The sequence below is a fragment of the Oryctolagus cuniculus genome, chromosome 12 (assembly GCF_964237555.1).
Source record: "Oryctolagus cuniculus chromosome 12, mOryCun1.1, whole genome shotgun sequence".
NCBI classification, from domain to species: domain Eukaryota; kingdom Metazoa; phylum Chordata; class Mammalia; order Lagomorpha; family Leporidae; genus Oryctolagus; species Oryctolagus cuniculus.
Genome location: NC_091443.1, coordinates 61419301 through 61444679, shown reverse-complemented (window position 1 = coordinate 61444679; position 25379 = coordinate 61419301). Strand labels below are relative to the sequence as shown.

Sequence of the window (25379 nt, the reverse complement as noted above, 5' to 3'; positions counted from 1 at the left end):
ATTTTCAAGTGTAGTCACAAAATTTTAAGTAAATTCCAACACAAGAAACACCCTTAAAATTCTGTACTTTGCCTGTCTACAGGAAAAATATCTGTTTCGCATATTCTGGAAACTTCATGAATATTAAGAAACATTGCTGTGCCATTCAGTTAAGCAAGGGAGAGAAAGAAAAAAGAAAAGAAAAAAGCAAGACTTACCTAAGGTATCAGATGGCACTATACACATGAATTGAAAGTGCATTTATATTACTTCAAAAGCTCAATTTAGGCACTGCTGATTAACCAATGAAAGTAGGTAGTTTCAAGTTTCTCTCTTCAAATATAAACCACTGCCCAACCATCATCTCAGAAACACATGCGTACGCGTGCGCGCGCACACACACACACACACACACACACTCTGAAGCTGTCATGAAGAAATGATTACGGATTTTTTGTTTTAATTCTCCCTGACTGGCAACAGGAAGAAAAATAAGAATACCATTTTGGTATGGTTTTTAGAAGTTAAAGGAACTGGTTCTAAAAATGCCACAGCATACCATCAACTTCGATAACCAGTTTCCAGTATCGATAAATATTTTAAAACAGGACAAGTAAGAAAAAAGTGCTTAAAATCTCTCAGTTACCAAGAACACATGTTGGGGAAAAGACTCATCTTACAGTTGTTTGAAATATTCCCTATTCCTGATTTCCCACCAGGAGGGGACCACCACTTAAGTCTGGTAATGATCCCAAAACCTGTGTGATCCCTATGACCATCCCAAGTCTCCGGTCTGGAAATCACCCAGCAGGGGGTGCTGAAGCTCCACACCGTGAATTTCTTCAAATGATTTCCATTTCAAGTCAGGAGAAAAATCACTGAAGAATTATCAATTTCAAACAAAACAAATTCATCAAAATATTTCAAAATAATTTAGATTATTTCATTTTCAATATTTACTAACACTTAAGCAGTTTTGTTGAGTCATTTACTTATACAATCAGATTAAAAACAAAGAAAGGTTTGAGAAGAAAAGCCAATTGGCAGTGCCAAATCTGTACGGAGAACAAGAAAATGTTCCCAAATGCACCTGTACACAGGTTTTAAGAATTAGAGATTTAAACTACCCATTTGTTTTCACACAGGAATTCTAACTTACAAACGAAAATTTCCACGTAGGGATTCAGATGACATTATTTTATCACACTTCTAGACAGATTTGGAAACTGGGTATGTTAACTATAAAGATCCAAGGTGAAATAAAAACCATTTCATCACTGTAGTTTTTAATGAAGAAACTTGTTTAAAATTGTAAAGGAAAAAATGGGGATGGGATGGCAAAATTTTAGCAGCAAAGTGGTTAAACAAACTGAAAATATTAATGCACAAACATTAAAATATTAAAGCATATATATTGCATATAAAATACAGTACAGAACCAGGAGTTGCACTATACTGATTAGTGCTTAACAGAAGAAATGATTAAATTTGTTCTTCCCAGAAGTATGTACACAGTTCACTTCCACAGCATTTCCTATAGCCAGCAAGTTATTTTCTTCAGTAATTCACACCTTGCTCAAACCTGAATTATAAACTCAGCAACTTACAGTATGAAAATTCATTCAAAAGGAAAATCAGAATTTCCATGTCATCAATAAAAAGTAATTTTGAAAGTTAACAGTCTATTCTAGGAAACCAAGTTTAGCTGAAAACTTCAGGAATGAAGATCATCTGATGTAGCAGCATCCAAATATATAAACAGTACAAATAAGACTTAAAACTGCTGCTACGGTGTCATGTTTTGGATTCGTTTCATCCAATTGATTTTTAGTACAAAACTAGAAATAACCTCTTCTTCATAACATCTATAGTTATCAATATATTTTTCTTCTTTTCAATGTGAAATAATACTTCAAGATGATCTATATACACAATGTTGTCAGTTCAAGCTGTAATATAAATATAAATGCTTTCTTAAAAAAAGTATTTTACAGACAGATAGTGTTATATACATTGTTCAGTTTGATCTGGGGCAAAAGAAGAAAGCTAACACAAGCTTAAGTGTGATATGTAAAAAGAATGGTACGTAAATGACATTAAAAACCCTGCATAGAAAATGAGCTTTTAAATGGTAGTGTGATTTTAATTTGTATCACCTATTAAACTTCAAGCCATTAAAAAAAGGCACACTTCTCAACTTTATCCCTCTAAGGGAATGTTCTTAAAGAACCCTTTACTTGATTAGAGTTTTAATGTAATACTTAAAAAAAAAAAATTTGATCCCAAGTCATTTAAACAGTTTGTTGGAACATGTATCCAACTAACATTGCAAATTAAACATCCAGTAAAACAACGCTCTGCAAAACAAATATAAGGATATGTACAAGATATTCCATTGACAACTGGATTAATACTTTCCTGTGGTAGTTAGCACACATTTTAACATAATTTTGCTTTTGGCCCGTTTAAATAAAAATGCAACTGAGAAAAATGATCATTGTTATGTGAATAGTAAGCACTGAGGATTAAGCTAAACAATAACACAGCTGAACATATTCTGTTTTAGCAGAATAAATGGAGATCTCAAGAGGAAACTGTTTTACACGAAGTATCCAGTTACATTTTTTTTGACTTGTAAAATGTTTGTAAATGCAATATAATTTTTTTGAAGGATGAAACTCTGAAAGAAAACAACTTGCTGGTTGAATACCACAAAAAACAAAACAACTAAAAAACCTCACTTTTTTCTATAATGTTTACTCAGTCTCTTTTTATATAAAAATAAGTGTTACATTCCCATCAGAACATTAGACAATTACATCTGTGCTTTAAAAAAAAGTTGGTCACTCAAGGCTATTAGAATATTTTTAAGGATTTTAGATTACCAGAATGTACAGATATAACTCAATATAAATTGTAGCCAAAGAGAAATGAGGATGAAAATATCAAATCATTCACATGGAATAAAAACATTATTAACTAGATGAGTTAAATATTCAAAATATATGGAATGTGACAGTAGATAAATGTTTATCTACTTCAGAACTAGGAAGGGGAAGAAAAGTTTAATATGTAATAATTCGTACCTTACATTTAGTTAAATATAAACATTTGTTATTTATACATAAAACTGCTTTCAAAAAACAACTAACAAATTATTTAGTTGCACTTGTTTTACTTCTTATAATTCTGAAGTGTTAACTTTTCTTAGATTGAAATCAACAGTCCCCTAGTGCATTTTTACTTTTAGTTCGTATCCTAATAAATTCAAACCTTTAAAAGTCCCATCACCTAATGCATAAATATACAAAAATGCCAGAATTAATCCCTTTTAGTTGGATATTTTTTGCTGACTCTTATAGCCAATAACCAGAAATGACTTCCTTCTGAAAATACCCTACAACCTGTAACAAAACATGCCATGCACTCAAGGGAAAAGTTAGGCATGGCTAGCATTTGTGAAATGCTAAGAACTGATGAGTTCTGCTTCCTCCACATGTGGCCCCAGTGATACCAGGCAAGATTCCATATTGCTTGCCAAAAGCTTCCACAAATCCAAGTTAGTTAATTCCTGGAAACAAAGATTTTAAGCTCATTTTGGCACTGGATCATTTCATCCAGCAGCTTTATGCTTCCCACCACAGCACCCACATGCCTCACCACAGCGATGGCACATTCTCAAAGGGACATAGCAGCACATACATGGTACAATGAAAGACAAAGCTACCAGGGCTAGCCACCGTAAGCAGAACTTGTCATCGCTAGTGTCACATGAACAGGGATCAGAAAAATCTCCCTCTGAGTCTGACATACAATGATACAACATGCTCTCTGCGCAGAGCATGCAACTAACTTGATATATGCATCTTTTAATAGGATCTGGAGCATCCTGACATTTTCCCCTGCTATTTTCTTCATGATTAAACCTTTCCTGGCAGTATACGCAGCGAGAACGTTCACCATCCTCTTTTCTTCGTTTTGACTTCTTAAATTTTAATGAGGAAGGCTGTGTCTTAAATACCACAGAGTCTTTGAGTGAACTTAACTTAGTTTCATCCCCACAAGAGTACAGATAGTCTGATTTTTTACTCTCTGGTTTAGAAAAGTGGATATTGGAGTCAGTATCATCTCTCTCCAAGTCATTTTTCCACATATCAGGATGTCTGTAATCTGCATAGCGACGTATTAAGATATCTCGAGGGTTTATTCTAACAATCTCATCTTCATCTTGAAAGCTGACATGTCTGATTGATTTCAAGGGTACCTAAAAATAAAAGAGATACAAAGTGCTGTAAGGATTATGATGGTTAATATGACGTGTTGATTTGGTAGAGTCACAGTGCTCAGATGTTTTTCAAATACTATTCTGGATGTCTCTGAGATGTGATTTTTGGATGAGATCAACATTTCAACAGATAGATCCTGATGGGGGTAGACCTTATCTAATCAGTTGAAGGTCTTAATAAAACAAAGATTGTTCCCTCCCAGAGGAAGTAGTCCTGCCAATAGGCTGCCTTTGGATTCAGACCACAAATCTTTCCTTAACCCCAGCTTGACAGCCTACACCTGCATATTTTAGATTTGTACGTCCACTATTCTGTGAGCCAATGCCTTAAAATAAATTTCTATATATACATTCTGTTGGTTCTGTTTCTCTGGAGAATCATGACTAATACAGATTTTGGTGCCAAGAAGTCAGGTGACACTATAATAAATATTCAAAAATGTAGGCTTGGAACTGGGTATTGGCTCAAGAATTTCAAAATACAAGTTAAATACAGCATTCAAGGGATCACTGCTTTAAAGGTACTCTGGTGAGGCCTCATATAAAATAAAGAGCATGTTATTCAAGATTTGCAAGAAAGGCAATCCTTGTTATTAAGTGGCAAAGAACCGGTTTTCTGGAAAACAGAACTTTTGAGTCATGATCATGGATAGTTAGCAGAGTAGATTTGTAAGCAAAGTATTGAAGAAATGGCCTAATTTCTCCCTGATGCTTATAGTAAAAAATCAGAGTAGATAGATAAACTGAAGAAAGAATTGCTGGGGCTGGTGCTGTGGTGTGTAGCGGGTTAAAGCCCTGGCGTGCAGCGCCAGAATCTCATATGGGCAACCGTTTGAGTCCTGGCTGCTCCACTTCCAATCTGGCTCCCTGCTAATGCACCTAGAAAAGCAGCAGAGGATGACCCAAGTCCTTGGGCCCCTGTATCCACACAAGAGACCCAGAAGAAGCCCCTGGCTCCTAGCTTTGGATTGGCTCAGCTCCAGCCCTTGCAGCTACTTGGGAAGTGAACCAGCAGGTCAAAGACCTCTCTCTGTCTCTATCTCTACCTCTTTGTAACTCTTTCAAATAAATCTTTAGGAAAAAAAAAAAAAAAAAACCAAACCTGTTAAGCAAAAAGCAATCAGAAATTGAAGATTTGAAAAATTCCCATTCTCTCCATATTTTAAGAAATGAGAATGTGTGTTCTAGAGAGAATATCAAAGGTATGGTTAGAGAATCATAGGAGAATATAAAACGCTGCCAACTTGGGAATACAAGGGACATGGGCAGGTTAGAATGAAGAAAAGTTCTCAGACTTTGAGGAGTCTACAGCCTTGTGGCTGCAAACACGCATCCTCTCTCAAGAAAAGGGAAGAATGACTCCGAAGGCAGGGCTGTTTTCTTATTTCCAGAGAGTGGGGTCAACTTCCCAGATTCAGTGAGTTGTATTGGAGAAATTCAGGGCCTTAGTGGTGATGCTGTCATCCAGAACCCATGGATGACATGGACCATAGGCCATCCGGAAAATGGAGCATCACATTAGGAGATTATTCTCAAATCTTAAAATGTAATGACATTTTCCCTGTTAGGTTTTGGATTTGCTTGAGATCCATGACACCTTTCTTCATTTCAATTTCTCACTTTTGGAATGGAAATGTGTATCCTAAGCCTTTCCCACTGTTGTATTTGGAAGCAGTAACTCAAGCCTGATTTCATGGGTACAGAGCTGGAGAGGAATTTACCTGAGGATGAATCATACTTTGAATGTCACTCACACTTGATTAAGATACTAGAGATGAAATCTGTATCTCAAAGTTGTTGAAATGGGCCTTTAAAGAGCTAGGTTAAATAAGGCCCTTAATCTAATCTGACTGATGTCCCTACAGGAAGAGGAGATTTTGGCATAAAGAGAGAGACCCAAGGGATGTGTGTGCAGTGGAAAGACCATGTGAGAACACTGTGAGAAGGTGCCTATAGTCAAGGAAAAAGGCCTCAGAAGAAATTAAACCTGAAAGTTTGATATTGAACTTCTAACCCCACCACTGTGACAAAGGAAACTGTTGTTTCAGTCACCCAGTCTTTGCTATTTTGTGACAATAGCTCTAGCAGCCTAATGCATGAACACCTATGTTCATAGCTTGGCAATAGGGAAAAGTCTGAAAAATGAGTTCCTTAAAATACATCACCTGTCTCTATGTCCCTGCTACTCTCCTCCTCAATCACTTGCTCATCCCCTCCCCCTCTAATTCTCTGAGTAGATTGGCTTTTTGAGGACAATGAATAACATTGAATCTTTTGATCCTTCCCATCACCCTTCAATGTAGGCTTCTAGTAGTCAAATATGTATCTTTAGTTCTAGTCCCTGGACATGGTGACTGGTCTACAAGTAAGCATCTGAACCAGGCTGGGGCAAGCTTCTATTCCTTAGACATCTGGAATTGAGGTTAAAAGAAGGTCTGGCCTAAAGGTAGAGTGATGGATACAGTCTGCTGAGTTAACAATACAGAACTCCTACTGATCCTTTCTGGTGATAAATACTGTATAGTAACTCTCCAGACTCAAAATGAGAAGTCTGGATGGAGTTTAAGTAACAAACTTTACAGGCATGTGTGTATATATACACACAGACACACAGACACACACACACACAGCTAATTTATACACTGCAAATATAGAGAATTAGAAGGAACAAAAGATTTTACTTGTATACTAATTTGTTATATTTTCTATCAGAAAATGAACTAACATTACTTACCCTATTTTGGGGCTTTAGGTTTCCACACTCCTTGGGTATTTGTCGCTGCACATATTCCATACTTCTGCTCTGAATGTCTAGGCCTGGCTGACCAAATGTTATCTAAAATACAAATAATTTCTACTTAACTGACCAAAAATATGAATTTCTTACCTTTAACAAAAACATATACAATGTACATTCTAAAACTTCATACTTGATTGGTAAATGGTTTTGAATAAAAATTCAGACATCCCTTTACTGTTTTTTAAATGTCTCTTCTTTTTTAAAGATTTATTTATTTACCTGTTAAAGTCAGAGTCACACAGAGAGAGAAGGACAGGCACAGAGAGAGAGAGAGGTCTTCCATCTGATGGTTCACTGCCCCACTGGCCGCAATGGTCGGAGCTGCACTGATCCTAAGCCAGGAGCCAGGAGCTTCTTCCAGGTCTCCCACGTGGGTACAGGAGCCCAAGGACGTGGGCCCTCTTCTACTGCTTTCCCAGGCCATAGCAGAGAGCTGGGTCAGAAGTGGAGCAGCCGGGACTCGAACTGGCGTCCAAAAGGGATGCCAGCACTGCAAGTGGCAATTTTTCCTGCTATGCCACGGCACCGGCCCCCTAAACGTCTTTTCTTATATAACTCCCAAACAGGAAAAACCCAAATATCCATCTGTTAATGGGATATAAACAAAATGATGAATACTACTCAGGCACAAAAGGAAAGTAGTGATACACATCACAATCGTAGTTCCCAAGGGCTGAAGGACAGAAGGAGTACAGGTCACAACTGCTAATTGCTATTGGGTGATGAAATGTTTGGGAATTCAATAATGTCAATCTTGTGAATATATTAAAACCCAGCAAACTATATAGTTAGAAGAGTAATTTCATGTTATCTGTACTATATCTCAAAAAAATTTATCATGTGACATTACTGTCCTGTTGTCTCGTTAACTGGAAAGCTCATTTCAGAGCTAGAGTACAGCTAAAATTTATCAATGTTTAATTTTTAGAATTTTAATATGTACTTACTTTCATCTACTGATTAACTATCACAAAACTTTAAAAATTTACAAACATAAATACAAACAGGTTAAGCGGATATTCAGAAATTCTAAATACAAATGGGAACTTTGTATTGTGCTTTGCTTTCTGTACTTCAGGTACATTACGGATATTTTCCTATGCTTATAGGGGGAATAAATAAGAATCCAGGAATTGACGGGGAACAAAATCACTATGGACACAGAGGTTTGGGGAAGCTTCATAGAGGAAATTTATGCTTGAAATAAACACAGAATGAAATAAAAGCTCTATAAAGAGCATTACAGAAAAGTAGAGGATTTTTTTTCCCTCTGATAGAATACAGTGAACTCAAATTATATATTAAATGTATTTAAACATGAAAATGTCTACTTTTTCACTTATTGCCTGGATTTCATTTTCCCAGAAACAAGTTGTATACACATTTTGAAAACTACCCAAGAGTATCTTAAATATTAATATACTTACCTGATCTGCAAAACAAAAATGGACAAGGCTGACTTTTTACACTAATTACATGCAGATGCTAAAAGATATATCCCTATTAACTACTGCTTTTCAATACACTAGGAATCTGGTGCTAACAGTCTTTAGGAGAATATATTAGCTGAAAGTGCCATGGGAGACACTTGAAAACTGGTTACAAGCAAAATTTTAAAAAGCATTCCAGGGGCTGGTGCTGTGGCACAGCAGGTTAACACCCTGGCCTGAAGTGCTGGCATCCCATATAGGCGCTGGTTCGAGATCTGGCTACTCCACATCTGATTCAGTTCTCTGCTATGACCTGGGAAAGCAATAGAAGATGGCCCAAGTCCTGGGCCCCTGTACCCATGTGGGAGACCCAGAAGAAGCTCCTGGCTCCTGGCTTCGGATAGGCGCAGCTTCGGCTGTTGCGGCCAACTGGGTAGTGAACCTTCGGGTGGTTCTCTCCTCTCTCTCTGTAATTGTGACTTTCAAATAAATAAATCTTTAAAAAAAGGCATTTCATTTACAAGGGCAAGCCAAACAAAATGCTACAAAGGAATGAATCTTTATATATAAATAATGTGTAGAGGCCAGTGTTGTAGCACAGCAAGTAAAGCCACCACCTGTGACACTGGCATCCCATATGGGCACTGGTTCGTGTCCCAGCTGCTCTACTTCTAATCCAACTCCCCGTTAATGGCCTGGAAAAGCAGCAATCACCTTCAGGGTAAACTGGGGGTAGAGTGAGGTCCTTTTTAAACTTGTTTGGTTGTGGTCAGCACCGTGGCACAGTGGGTAAAGCTGCCACCTGCAGTGCTGGCATCCCATATGGGTGCCGGTTCGAGTCCCGGCTGCTCCACTTCCTATCCAGCTCTCTACTGTAATGGCCTAGGATAGCAGTAGAAGAAGGCCCAAATCCTTGGGCCCCTGCACCCATGTCAGAGAACCAGAAGAAGCTCCTGGCTCCTGGCTTCAGATTGGTGCAGCTCCAGCTGTTGCGACCAATTGGGGAGTGAACCAGTGGATAGAAGACTTCTCTCTCTCTCTCTCTGCCTTTCTCTCTCTGTGTAACTCTGACTTTCAAGTAAAATAAATAAATCTTAAAATAAACAAACAAAAAACAAACTTGTCTTTGATCATGAGCTCATTTACACTCTCTTATTTGTCTATAGTAAAATGATATACAGGAACCTGAATGTAAGAGAAATTGAGCAAAAGAGCTATCAATGGTTTCCAGGCCTGTAAGACCCAATTAAAACCTGAGTATATCAGCATTTTGAAATAATGTACCCATCCATCCAGAGGATTTAAACAGCCCATGTAAGCATGGAAAATAAATCAAAGACCGTGATAATGTCTACTTAAGCATTACTGGGGGGAAAAATCCATTAGCACAGAAATCTAGTGAGTATAGTTGCTGTTTCAGATTATTTTATTAAGAATATTAATATAAGTGAAACCCTTTAAAGATATAATAAACCCTCCCCACCCCAAGACAGGCTTGCTTAGTACTCAATATAATAAAGACAGTATTTCCTGCCACAGCAAGTCAGATAGGTTTACTGCCCATTAAAAAAAAAAAAAAAGACTTGGTTCCTGAAGCTCAGGGTTCCAGTGCTGTGATGCAAACCCACTGTGAACATCTTCTTGAGGAGGATCATCCCCACAGTGCTTTGGGGAACAAGGGGAACTAACACACAAAGATCATGATGCTTACTGTGCTGTGAGAAAATCTTTTGTCTCTGACCTAGCAGTCTTATGTCTTCTGGCAGCATTCACACAACCGGCAGGTTAACTTGTTAGCTTGCAAGTAAGGTAAAATCTTACATACTTTATAGTTCAGCAAGGCAGCTGTCTATCCATTTTGGCAAGGCAGTTCCTCTACTGTAGAAAAGGATCTATCAAGCCATCTTAATTGAATGTAGTTCAAAAGCATATTCAAAGCACATAATTACTCTACTGACTATTAATATTCCTCAAGCTAGCTTTGGTGATGATACAGTACATCATAAGGATATATTTAATGTAGAAAATACACTAAACAAGCTACTATTGACACTATAGTCTTCATGATGATCTAAATGGAGTTTCATATTCTAATTTTTACATATTATTTTCTTGGGCTCAATTTAATTTTTAATCCCTGAAATCTGACTTTAGTTTCAGTATCCCCAAAAAAATAAGGTTTCTAATCTACAAGTTGAGGGCCTGATTCTGTACAGTGGTAAATTTATTCTGTGAGGCTTTTTGGGTCATACACAAATAGTTAAATGGTATAGTCTTTAACAGTTCTGTGTTAAACGCAAATGTGCTTTATTGCTGTTAAGAAATTTCTATATTTACTTACCAATGTCTAGCTAAGCTCCACGATAATGTTTAAAAAGCCACCTCATTCTAATTCCTATTGAACTGAGAAGTTCACCTACTTTTTTCTTTTTCTTTTTTTTTTTTTTTTTGACAGGCAGAGTGGACAGTGAGAGAGAGAGACAGAGAGAAAGGTCTTCCTTTGCCGTTGGTTCACCCTCCAATGGCTGCCGTGGAAGTTCACCTACTTTAACATTAGTAAATGCATAGACATCCAGTTATGTAAATTCATGTAACTGATATGATTTCAACATGTCCTCCAATGTCCAAGTGCTGCAATCCTAGCCCCCAATTCAACAGTGTTGAGTGTTGTGACCTCTAGAGGAGAACAGGCCCTGAAGGCTTTGCCCCCACGAAGGGATTGTCATTTTCACAGGAGTGGGTTTCTGATAAAAGGATGAGTCTGGTCTCCTTCTTCTTGTTACCTTGTCGTCTTTCACCCTCTCATCTTCTGCCATGGATGACACAGCAAGAAGAACCTCACAAGATACCAGCACCTTGATAATGAACTTCCCAGTCCGCAGAACTAGTTCTTTTCTTTATAACCCAGTCTATGGCATTCTGTTACAGCAATGCAAAATGGACTAATACACTTTTTCATCACATCAATCTTGGAGATAAGGAAAAGTATCTATAATTAGGGACTAGGAATATTACTATTTTATTTCAAGTTAACAAAAATGTTTTTCTTAAGTGCTTTACAAATCACATTTAATCATGTTTACCTTCATAACAATATTAGGAGGTAGATACTGATATCTAGGTTATAGGTAAGGATACCAAAGCACACAAAGGTTGAATAATCTGTCCTGCTTCCAGAAGCCATGTGCCTAATTATAAAACTAGCATCTGTCTGTCAAACATTGTTCACTTGCCCCTCTGCAGTTCTTTTGCACCATTTTGTATTTTTCTACAAGATGTCTATACTATTGAGTCACCCCACCACTACCAACACTGCCATTTTGGGAGAAGAGCTCAGTTCTTTTCTCCCATCAATCAAAAGATTTTTTGATTTTAAGTTTATAGTTCTCTCAGTTGAACAACACATAGGCCAAATAAATTCTCAGGGGTTGGGATAAGGAATATTGGTCTATCATAACTTTGTGTTATATCCCCATAGTTCCTATTTTTTTTAAATAAAAGATTCTTTTTTTATAGTTGAAAGGCAGAGTTACAGAGAGTTGGAGAGAGAGGGAGAGGGAGTGGAGGAGAGAGAGAGAGAGAGAGAGATAGAGAGAGAGAGAGAGAGAGAGAAAACACACGTGATATCTTCCACCCACTGGTCACTCCCCAAATGGCCACACAGCTGGGGCTAGGCCAGGCTGAAGCCAGGAGCCAGGAGCCAGGAGCCGGGAGCTGGGAGCTTGTTCTGGGTCTCCCACGTGGATGCAGGAGCCATGGACTTCAGCCATCTTCTGCTGCCTTCCCAGACATATTAGCAGCGCTGGATCAGAAATGGAGCAGCTGGATCTCAAACTAGCACCCATTAACCTGCAACCACAATGCTGACCCCTATCCAGCATATTTTCTCTCCCTGCTGAACTTCATGGATCAAATAACCTAGTGCAAGATTCATGGACCTTCATGCTCTCCTCCACCAATATGAGGTTTTCTGCTCACTACTCAATGCTGAAACACATTCCGTATTTTAAAATGTTAAACTGAGTATCTCTAGATTCAAAGACTCCTGGTGGGTTATTCTGATATCCCCAAATCTCTACAGAGGGTATCCAGATTAGTTTCAGCATTTATTATTATAATTGTTGTGCTCAAAGTAAAATCAGCTTATAGTTAAATTTCTCTTCTTATACCAATGTTTTATTTTTTTTTCTTCAGTTTCTTATAAAATCTCTTAATAAACTGGACAACATACATAAACTATAGATAAATTCCACCACTGAAATGAAGCAGGTTATCACAGCGGTTATTATATCACAGAGGATTAAAATGAGCTGTATAAGTAAAGCACTTAAAGCAACACCTAGCACAAACCATAATGATCAGATTCAGTGAAATACAGTTTGAGTATCCCTTACACAAAATGTTTGGGACCAGAAGAGTTTCAGACTGTATGGGATGGATTTGAAATATTTGCATATATATCATAAGGTTGTCTTAAAGATGGGATCCAAGTCCAAACATGAAATTCATGTATGTTTCATACACACAGCCTGAAGGTAATTCTATACAGTATTTTCAGCTCAGCTGTGTTTGACTGTGACCTGTCATTATGTCTTTCCAGTGTGCAATTTTCCATTTTTGGTATCATGTCAGTGCTCAAAAAGTTTCAGGTTTTAGAGCATTTTAGATTTGCAGACTAGAGAAACTCGACCAGTAAGAAGCTGCAGGGAGCCTGCAGCCTTTCACCATCTGTGTCTAGCTTGAATATTTCAAACAATATTTATTTGCTACAGTACAGCTGTGTTGATAGTTACTGAAAGAAAGCTCCTTTGATGATCTATAAACTTTTTCCTTTCTCCGCAGCCTACTCTCTTCCTTCAAGTCTTTAGGACAAAAATAATAGACAAATGTTAGGCTTACCAAAAAAAAAAAAAAAAAAAAAAAAAAAAAAAAAAACAAAACCCACACACACACAAAAAAACCCAAAAACCTGGGGCCCATAATGCTAACTGATCAAGTCTGAATTTCCTTAATTTTATCTCCTTCATAACAAATCTACAGCTCTGCCTAAAACATCTTTTCCACCTTGGAGGATAAAGCAATTCTCCCTCTTCTCGTACAATTCACCTGTGTCTTTGATGTCTTTAATGATTTCTGTTATGCCTTTGCTTTATTATTCTCTTGTTCAAAATAATTATCCATTTTTGTTACTTTATAAAAATACCTGGTCCTTTACCCTGTATTCCTCTAGCTCCATCTACTCTCTGAGGAAAGCTTTTATAATCAAGCCTCTTCTACAAAGAAGCCCACAGCAAAACAGTCTTTCTTTCCTGTTCATTATACAGATTTCTTAATCCCACTGAAACTGGTAAGGTTACCAAATACCTTTATAGAAAATAATTCAAATTTTATTCAAGAATTTTACTACAGAATATTAATTACGGGGGTTGGCGTTGTGGTATAATAGGCTAAGGCCTCTGCCTGCGGCGCCAGTATCCCATATGGGTGTGAATTTGTGCCCCAGCTGCTCTTCTTCTGATCCAGCTCTCTGCTATGGCCTTGGAAAGCAGTGCAAGATGGCCCAAGTGCTTGGGCCCCTGCACCCCCATGGGAGACGTAGAAGAAACTCATGGCTCCTAGCTTTGGATAGGCTCAGTTCTGGCCATTGCAGCCATTTCGCGAGTGAAAAAACAGATGAGAGACCTCTCTGTCTTTCCCTTTCTCCTTCTATAACACTACCTCTCAAAAAAATAAATAAAAATCACACACACAAAAAGAAAACCAACACTGGTGCCGTGGATCACTTGGCAAATCCTCCGGCTGTGGCACCGGCACCCCAGGTTCTAGTCCTGGTTGGGGCGCTGGGTACTAGTCCTAATTGCTCCTCTTCCAGTCCAGCTCTCTGCTATGGCTCGGGGTGGGGGCGGGGGGCGCGGCAGTGGAGGATGGCCCAGGTGCTCGGGCCCTGCACCCGCATGGGAGACTGAGAGGAAGCACCCGGCTCCTGGTTTCAGATGGGCGCAGCGCTGGCTGTAGCGGCCATTAGGGGAGTGAACCAAGGGAAGGAAGACCTTTCTCTTTGTCTCTCACTGTCTATAACTCTCTCTCTAACTCTGCCTGGCAAAAATAAAAAAAAAAAATCAATAAAAAATAAAACCAACATTTTCTTTTTTAAAAAAAAATATTCCTAATGACAACCACACAAAAGGCAAAGGAGTAAATGTAGTCAAGGTATTATGAACTTGGGTAGACTTTATGAAGTCAAGAATATATTTGTAATCTCTAGGATAACGATTAGAAACATTGAACAACTGTATTATCTTTAGCTAATAAGGGGGAAAAAATCAAGGAATTATACTTGAATAAGCAAAGGAAAGAAAAAAAGAGATCTGACAACAAAGGAAGCAAACAGAAAGATGGTAATTTGTTAGTAAATTGCAGTATAAGTAAATGGACAAAACACTTCATTTAAAAGACAAAGACACCTCTCTAACTATCAAATTGATTTTAAAAAAGAGGGAGGGAAACATTCTGCCTAGTGGTTAAGATGCCCAGGTCCTTTATCAGAATGTGTGCATTCTATTCCTGGCTCTGGCTTCTGACTCCAGCTTCCAACCAATGCAAACTCTGGGAGGCAGCAACAATGACTCAAATTATTGGGTTCCTGTTACCCACATGGGAGGCCTTGACTGAATTCCTGGCTCCCAGATTTGGCACCAACTCAGCCGTGGTCATTGCAGGCCTTTGAGGCATGAACCAGTGGATGACAGCTTTCTTTCTACCTCTAAAACAAAACACTTAAAAAAAAAAAAAAGCTGTAACTATACTTGTATACTGTTTTAAAAAACATCTGAAATAAAAAGATACAGAAATGTTGAAAGCAAATGGACAAAAAATTACATACTGTACAAATGCCCACAAGAAAACTTGAGCCATCCTCTATTGTTCTCCCAGGCTCATTAGCAGGGAGCTGTATCAAAAGCAGAGAAGCTGGGATTCAAACTGGGGTTGCAATATGGGATGCCAGCATCTCAAGTGGTGGATCAATACACTGTGTCACAATGCCAGCATGTACGTTAACTTAACAATATTCTTGGATACGATCTCAATGAATAAAACATACTTAGGAGTAAAAAAAAAAAAAAAAAACAAAAAACAAACAAACAGATCAAATACCTAAGAATAAATCCTTTTGAAAAAAATGTAAGCACTAAATGGTTGATAAATACATAAGTTGTTTATCATTAGTAATCAGAAAAAAATAGGTTAAAATCACAATAAAATCTTACCACCACCTAACCTCCAAATTACAGAAAAAAATGGGGCGGGGGGAGATACCAAATATTATGGAAAATTTCTACCAACAGGAGCAATGGAAAATAAAGACTACTCCACACTTTTAAAAAATGTACTGTGTTTAGCCTGCGGTTTCTTCTGGCTCTGGCACAGTACTGTGTATTCAGGTTTATGAAACAACAAAGATAATATCCAAGGTGTTTTGTACAACAAAAACAATCCAACCAGCTGGCCCCTGTCCTCCCTGCTCTTCATTTTGTTTTTTTGCTCCATGCTGTTTCTCCACTAGACAATGCACACTTTTGCTCACGCTGCTCCCTATTGTGGACTGAATGTTTGTGTCCCTCTAAAATCCCATACATAAAAGTTGTAATTTCTAATGTGAAGATTTGGAGACGGGGCCTTTGGGAAATAGATAGATGATGAGGGTGGGGTCCAGATCTGATTAGACAGGAGTCATTATCTGACTGATTTTCTTATTTTCCTGCCAACTGAGGACGTGGCAAGAAGATAGGCCGGTCTATAGGCTAAAAAGAGGGACCTCACCATCCCATAGCCAGGCTGGCACTCTGATCCTGGAGTTCTACCTGTGAGAAAATAAGTTTCTATTATTTGAGCCATCAGTTTATATATTTTATTATGGCAGCCTTAGCTAAGACAGATCCTCTACCTGAAACATTCATATTCTACTCTTTCTATGTCTTCATCCCCAGTTTTCACTTCCACCTGGTTAAGGATTGTTCTCATTCTTAAAAAATTCAAATGCATCTAGAAAAAACTCCAACGCCTACCAGTATGAGTTCAATGCCTGTGTTCTCACATAATTATGAGTATGCATCAATTATTTCATGAGAAACCTCTTTACAACAGAAATCTCGGTTTTAACTGCCTTTGTATCCCTCTACTCAAAGCATGGAATTTAACCCATGCTACATATATACATATACTGCATAACAAAATTAATGGTAATAATCTGTTGCACTGAATGCTTTATCATGTTGTTCATTTGCTCTTTCTCACTAGGGTGTATGTAAACTTCTTCCCTAACAACCTGCACATCTGAATTCCTCCAGTCAAAATGAGAATCAGGTGTGTTTTACGCCACTGGACACCAGCATCTTATCAAGAAAAACAGAAATCTTAAAACACTTTTAAAAAGCTTTTGCTTTTGTAGACAGATGTTTTAAACTGCATGAGTTCAGAGAATAATAGTTGCTTATTAACAACAACAAAAACATTTGTTCCTATCACTAAAAGAATTAAGGTGAAGAATTCTTCTGATAGATTTGATAATACCTGAAACACAAAGTAGGATAATGCCCTACAATCAAGGTTTCATTTTTTGATCCTGTTGGCAGGAATCATTAGAACATTGTATACACAGTGCCCACTCTGGATCTGATTTGCTGGAAACAATATTCTAATTTTCTTGTTTATTTTGTTTTGTCTGGTCAAGGGCAAATGGTCTTAATGTCTTTCTCTAACACATTAAATTTCTACGTATGTACCATACATTTTGAAAAATATCTTCTTACCTGATTGGCCTGACTTTGCAAGTAGACTCTTCTGGCATTCAGATCTTCAAAAGGAGAAGGTCTAATATTTGAGCTTCTATAAGGCTCACTGGTAACAACTGTCTCTTGCTGGAAAAGATGCTCTTTAACTAGAGAATTTGAAGTGTCTTCTTCAGGTGCCTATAAAGTAAACAACCCAACTCATTAGGTGACAGAATATTTATAACAAAAACAAAATACTTTAACAAGTATTTAGCCAATCAGTAAGTATATACCATTTAACCTCTAGATATGCAGATACCTGTTTATGTCAAAAAATCATTTTCAAAACAAGCTAATCTTCTGAGTACCTTTCAAATCTACTTTTTTTCTTCTCAATGCCCACTACTCACAGTCTTGCTGCAGGTTCTTTCTCTCTCTCTCTCTTTTTTTCTGACTGTCTTATTTCAGTAGGTTACTAACTGATCTTGTTTTTAGCCTTTGTCACCTTATTCTTCATGCAAATTCAGGTTTCAAATTACTCTCAAAACCCTTCAGGTTTCCAATTACCAAAGCTCTGTTGGGTGACAGGGCACATACTGGAAAGTAGAAGGGAGAATGAGTATCACTGGGGGGAACCGTCCATGTATGCATCATAAGATACATCCTTTACATAGTCTGAGTAGGAAATATGTCAAGGGGAGATAATAATTGGAAAAGTTGTGGATAAACAGGAATGCTTTTTGTACTGTTAGTGAGAATGCAACCTCACACTGCCACTGAAAAACACAATCACACCTTTTGAGCTCAAAATTCTACTTTAAGAAAAGCACTTATAATGTGTATTACGAAAAGCTATACATGGAGTTCAAGCTTTGTATCAGATTTTAAATTTATCTTTTAATTCCATTTTTCATGAATGTTCTGAAGTATCCTCATATACAGATACACATAAAATCACAGCAGCACTGTTTTTTATCATCTTAGAACTCTGTCGGCAAAAAATTTATTTTTTAAATGGCATACATCTATGATAGAATTCTATGCATCCACTTAAAAATTCTGTATACAGTACTCACAAGACATTGTTAAATGACAGAAATCCAAAGACAGAAAACATCAGCAAAGCCTGATCTCATTTATCTGATAGGAGGGTGGAGAAATAGGTAGATTTTCATTTGTAAGGACACCAAGGGTGCACACTAAATCAATGGTTGTTCTGGGGAGTTAGGGCTGGAACAGAAGCACTTAAGATTTTTCCATAAGGAGATATTTTATACATATTAAGAATTAAGAGGGGCTGGCGCTGTGGCACAGTGGGTTAACGCCCTGGCCTGAAGTGCCGGCATCCCATATGGGTGCTGGTTCGAGACCCGGCTGCTCCACTTCCTGACCAGCTCCCTGTTATGGCCCAGGAAACAGTAGAAGATGGCTGAAGTCCTTGGGCCCCTGCACCAGCGTGGGAGACCGGGAAGAAGCTCCTGGCTCCTGGCTTCAGATCGGCACAGCTCTGGCGGTTGCGGCCATCTGGGGAGTGAACCATTGGATGGAAGGCCCCCCCCCCCCCGTGTGTGTGTGTGTGTAACTCTTTCAAATAAATAAATCTTTAAAAAAAAAGAATTAAGAAATAATGAAATGAATGTGTACTTGCCACCAGACTTAACAAAGAGAATGCAGCAGATATAGTAACGCCCTCTATATTACTCCACGTTAACATCTCCCCACCTCTAACACCAGAATCCCCAGCAGGTAAATACTATCTTAAAATCATTATTTTCTTACCTTTTACAGTTTTACTACATTATCCTAAATAATTAGTCAGGCTGTTTTCGTGCTATATTTGATATTCCAGTATTGTGCTTTGTGGGACACTTGGAGACATTTGGGGGCGAGCTCTTTTTTTGGGAATGAAATTCATTCACATTGATACACACTGAAGTGTATCAACAGCTCATTTTCACTTCTGCATAGCAGATAGCTAACACCTACTGAACATTTTCTATGTATCAGACATTGTCCCAAGCACTTTACAAGGGTTAATTTTAGTCACCACAACAAACCTTTAAGGTAGACAGCAAAGAACAAAACAACTAACAAATAAATAAGTCTGTTTTAAAAACAGTCAATATATTTTCTTGCCATGCTCTATTATTTTTATAGTTATTTCCTCTGCTCACAATGGTGGCTATCTTGAAATTTTCTACAAGAAAAACTCATTTATACTTAACCTCATTCAAGAACTCAAAAAGCTTTTGTTGGTCCACTTCCAAGTTAATTATTCCCAATTTTGAATTTCCTTAAAATATATACATCTATTATCCTATACTGTAAGCATTCTTTACTCTTTGCCCCATTGGGCAGTGCTTTGGTCTAAATGTGTCTCGTCCTCCCTCCAAATTCATACAGAGCAATTTAAAATCATGATAGTACTGGGAGATAGCCCATTTGGAGGTGGTCAGGTTATGAGGGCAGTGCCCTCAAGAATGTGATTAGTATTCTTGAAGGAAAAAAAAAAAACGGTTCAGAGAGCTCTACTTCCTTTTTACTATGGGAGGACACAGCCAAAGGGTATCATTTACGAACATGAAGGTTGGCCCTCAGTAGACTGAATCTCCCAGAGCTCTGAGCACAGATTTCCCACAATCAAGAGCTATGAGAAATAAATTTCTGTTTCTCATAAGCTACCTATTCTGCAGTATTTTATTAGAACTACCAGGAGAAACTAAGACAGATATTAAGGAAGGACTGTTTTACCCCTGTGCTTAGAACAATGCATGGCACCCAGAAAGAATCCTTTAAATAATCTGTGACAGGGATCGGCACTGTGACACAGCAGGCAAAGCCACTGCCTGCAATATTGGCATCCATTTTGAACACTGGTTCGTGTCCTGGCTGCTCCACTTCCAATGGCCTGGGGAAAGTAGCAGATGGCCCAAGTGCTTAGGCCCTTGCTACCCATGTGGGAGACTCAGAAGCAGCTCTTGGCTTCTGGTTTCTGTTTGAGTCCTGGCCATTGAAGCCATCTGAGGAGTGAACCAGTGGATGAAAGATAACACTCTCCCTCTCTCCCTATCTCTCTCATTCTCTCTCTCTTTGAAATAAATAAATCTTTAAAAAAAATTGTGACATTTTAAGTATCTACAAATCAAATTACATTATTTAAAATAGACTTTAGGAGTAAATGCATTGCAGAAGAAACAAATGTCAAGAGTGAGCTTCTTAAACAATAAATCTTCATACAAATTAAAACTTCAGGGGCCAGCACTGTGGCAAGGTGGGTAAAGCCACTGCCTATGGTGCTGGCATCCTATATGGGTGCTGGTTCGAGTCCCAGCTGCTCCATTTTTTGCCAAGGTGATTGGGAAAGCAGTGGAGGATGACCCAAGTGCTTGGTCCTCTGCAATCACATAGGAGACCTGGAGGAAGCTCCTGGCTCTTGGTTTTTTAACAGCCTAGCTCTGGTTGTTGCGGCCATTTTGGAGTGAACCAATGGATGGAAGATATCTCTGTCTCTCCCTCTCTAACTCTGCCTTTCATAAATACAAAGATCTTTTAAAAAAATTTCAAATTACATACAAAAAAATTCTTTCCATAATCACAACACTACAGAATAGCTCTTATAACAATTTGACAAAAAACTTTTTAAACCTCCTAATGCATACAAATGTTCACATCACACATATAATTTGATTCCATTCATATATGGATAGACATATATGTTTCATTTCATAATATACCATGCCCTTTCCCCACGTCAGCATATAAGGATATATACGTCTTGCACTTCTGAAATACTAATACTCTATGGGCATGTAAATTGTGCCAAAGTATTTTGCTATAAACACCACAAAGCAGTTCCTAACACACCTATTTTGGTATACTTGTAACACTTCCTTAGGAGTAGTCCTTATAAATAGAATTGAATAAATTCTACATCTATGTTCAATTGCATGGCAAGCTATTTTTCTGGCAAGCTTTTTGCAAACCCTTCAAGTTTATGACAGAGGGTTCATTTCCTTATACCTCTGCCCATACTGAGCCATATATCATTTACCAATCTTTGTCAATCTAATAAGAAAAACAATATTCCAAAAATATATTAGTTTGCTTTCCATAATTAAAATAATAAAGACAATTTCTTAATTTGGACATGACTAAGTAAAAAGTGTTTAGGCTTAGTCAAATTTCTTTTTTTTTTTAAACTAAGTTACAATCCATGAAAGTAATAATGACTATATAAACATGGACATACATAGATGGTGGAAAATATCAAAAATTGTCCTCAAGTGCACCGAGCCTCATATATGACAAACACAAAGACTATTAGTATTATCTGCAAAGTTGTTATTATTATCTTTAACCCACCATACCAGTATTTAATGTACAATGGAAACCTGTTTTACTCTCATATGCTGGTATAATAATTATCCACCTATGGTTGCTAAGAGAGTGTTTAGTTTTTCTTTCCCTAAGATTACTATAATTATTTTGTAGGTAGAGGCAAAAAGTTACAGGGTAAATAAATAAAATAATTCCATCTTTAGCTCTCTATCAGAACGTAAGACCAGACCACAGCTACAGAGAAAATAAAATTGACCTTGCCTCTCTTCTCACTTTAGCCCTTATTTCCACTATTAATTCTGAGACAGAGAGAACACAGTGCTGTTCTGAAAACCTTTTAAAACACAGTATTTCCAATAAACGATTAAGAAAAATAGCATCATAATCTATGTATTCTTCAAGAACTTCACTCTTATAGCTGTATATCACTAATATCACTAATGTTAGGTTTGAAAAACATGGTTGGGTTACATCAAAAAGAGAAAACTTTAATAATTATACCAGTGGCTTATTAAATAATAGAAGTTTAAGATACTTTTTGGTGGAGCCAGTGCTGTGGCTTAGTGGGTGAAACTGCCACCTGCAGTGCCGGCATCCCATATGGGAGCTGGTTCTAGTCCTGGCTGCTGCACTTCCTATCCAGCTCTCTACTACGGCCTGAGAAGGCAGTAGAAGATGGCCCAAGTCCTTGGGCCCCTGCACCCACATGGGAGACCCAGAAGAGGCTCCTGGCTCCTGGCTTCAGATTGGTGCAGCTCCAGCCATTGCGGCCATCTGGGGAGTGAACCAGTAGATGGAAGACCTCCCTTTCTCTCTCTCTGCCTCTCTGTAACTCTACCTTTCAAGTAAATAAATCAAACTTTAAAAAAAATAATAAAAAGATACTCTTTGGTATAAAACCCTTTTATTCCAGCATTACAGATGTTAAAAATACTACCAAAGCAACTTTTCTTTTGATATCTAAAATTTTATGATCAAATTGGAACCCATGCTATCTAAACCCATATTCCAAATGCCTAACAAAATATTTATTAACATTTTGGTGTAGTGTTTCTAGAAGCAATTCAATTTAGCTTTGTTCACAATTATCCCCTATTCTGTTTGTTAGATTATCTTAGCATCCTTTTATTTCAGAATATTAACGGATTTTTGAGTTTTTTTAATTTATATTTTGTCTATGGGCTTTTTCTAAACAAAATAATACAATTTAAGACATTGAACACAGTAATTTGTGATGGAACAAGACGGAAAGAATATGAAAAATGTACCAAGACACTACACCTGGCAATAATAGTAAAGGCTTATACAACAGAAGAACTAAACATAGTATTAAAGTTTGCAGAGTTTATTATTTGTATATTTTTTTAAGGAAAGGACTGTTTCAAAAAAGAACTATTTCAGAGGCAGATACAAAAAAACTAGAGACAGAAAACTCTGAGCTCTCATGGAGTGGTTCACTACTCAAATATCTGCAGCGGCCAAGGCTGGGCCAAGATCAAAGCTGGAAGTCAGAAACTCAACAGAGCTCTCACGTGGGTGACAGCAAGCCAACTACTTGAACCATCACTATTTCCTTCCAGGGTCTGCATTAGCAGGGAGCTAGAATCAGAAGCTGGGACTAGGGACCAAATCCTGGCACTCTGATGTGGGGTGCGGGCATCTCAATTGGCATCTTAACCACTAGGGCAAATGCTCACCCTCCCTGTAGGTCTATTTTTGAGTTAATAAATAACAGTGATATGTTATTGATAACTACATAAATCTTTTTCTAGGATTCTATCCTAAAGTCAGACTCAAAGATGCAAACAAAAACGCATGCAAAAGTCTCTGGGAGATAAAAACTCAACAATACATGAATAGTTATGTAAACTGTAGTACAGTTAAAGATATAATGACTAAGATAAACCTGAAGTCAGACTATGCAGGTTCAAATCTTATGCTTTATTCTACCTTAAATCCAACTAAGACAGCAACTACAATCAATGCAAATAGAAATCCTATTTAAAAAAAGCCATGAAATCTTAAACATTAAGGAAGTTTGATCCCAATGGCACTTTTATAAAGAAACATGAATTTGTATACAATGTGTATACAATGTGTAAGAAAAAGGAAAACCTAAGCAAAAGCACATAAAATATTGATAGTAGTTATGTTTGAGTAGAATAATTCCTGGTTTATCCTTTAAAAATTTCTAAATATTCTATACGAAGATATATGAGTTAAGAAAAAATGTAAACATCATCAAAGGGTTATATGAAATTTCTTGCTCCATTATTAGACAATAAAAAACTCAAAACACATCAGAGATTTTGGAACTTAATTGCAAGATAGTACTTATTGAAGTATAGTGACAGGTTAATTACAGTATAATAAAATACATTTACTAGCTAAACAAAGCCCATCTATTATAGACTTAGAGCCTTGGTGAAATATTATTATTGTTGAAAATCAGTACATGAACAATTAATTCCTTTTCTGCTAAGAGCAGTTACTATGGACAATGTAAACCATAACTGTTTTAATTATTTCAGCTCAGAAGTGACACTCTTTAATGCTAAGATTAAGTTAATAAGTACTTTTCAATGGTAAAAGGAAAAAAATACAACAACTTCTCAGTTAAGATCAATGAAGTTTCATTTTTCGTCTGCCCAAGAACATCATATTTAAGGCCTTTCCCTCTGACAACCTCAATCCAGCAACAAGTGTAAGAAGTAAAAACCTCTATAAAACCTAACATGCTTTATTAGGAGAGTCAAAGAAAGAAAACAAGTAAAAATAATAGTTGAACTTTAATACTGTTTAAATGTTTTAAAAATTCTAATTCTAAAGATTTTTCTTCAAAAAAATCTTGAGTACTAAGTATGTATGCAAACAGCACTATACTAGACATCAGTAATAAAAGATGAGCAAGGCAGGATCTAAAATCCAAATGATGATCTGTTATGAAACCCTGCAAAGAAAGATATGAAATAGAAAGGTTTAACTGCCTTCTATTGATTTATAGTAACTGACGAAGATACTGCCAGTAAGTAATCAAATGTCTAGCACTGTTATTGGCAAAAAGCATACACTTAAAATATTGCTTGAAGGAATTAATGAATATTCCAAACAGTGATTTCCACTGTGAAATTTTATGCCTTCACAATGTTTATGATCTAAATATAATCACTACTTCATCTACATTTAAAAAATATTTTATTCGGGGCTGGCGTTATGGTGCAGTGGGTAAAGCCGCTGCCTGAAGTGCCGGCATCCCATATGGGTGCTGGTTCAAGACCCGCTGCTCCACTTCCGATCCAGCTCTCTGCTGTGGCCTAGGAAAGCAGTAGAAGATGGCTCAAGTCCTTGGGCCCCTGCACCCACGTGAGAGACCCGGAAGAAGCTCCTGGCTCCTGGCTATGGATCAGTGCAGCGCTGGCCATTATAGCCAACTGGGGAGTAAACCAGCGGATAGAAGACTCTCTCTCTCTCACTCTGCCTCTCATTCTCTATGTAATTTTGATTTTCAAATAAATAAATCTTTAAAAAAAGTTTTATTCTTCTAAACTGTATTAGTTTTCTTTATAAATGATAATCAGTAAGGTAAACCTGATATAACCATTACCACAGTCATCTGACACTCAATCTCAAAATGTTTATTTATGACAAGCCCATCAGGTAAGTTATGAAACTTAACATGATGTATTTCATTTCTAATTAAGTGGTTACATAAACTAGAAACCATTATAATTTTTAGTACATTCCAAAAATAATGATCCTCTAACACTTTGGCACTC

The 25379-nt window shown here is 37.3% G+C and overlaps 1 protein-coding gene across 3 annotated transcripts in view; it reads right to left on the bottom strand.

Moving 5' to 3' along the window:
- Positions 1–1248: 1248 nt before the first annotated feature.
- The window catches only part of SPRED1 (sprouty related EVH1 domain containing 1), a 122613-nt gene continuing 98482 nt past the window's right edge, over positions 1249–25379 (bottom strand). For all 3 annotated transcript variants that reach the window (XM_008269229.4, XM_070053969.1, XM_008269230.4), the window contains exons 5-7: positions 17305–17463; positions 6999–7100; positions 1249–4243 (exon numbers count right to left, since the gene is read on the bottom strand). In XM_008269229.4, coding sequence (XP_008267451.1) covers positions 3593–4243; positions 6999–7100; positions 17305–17463 — 912 coding nt within the window. In that variant the 3' untranslated portion in view covers positions 1249–3592. The remainder of the gene's footprint in view (positions 4244–6998; positions 7101–17304; positions 17464–25379) is intronic.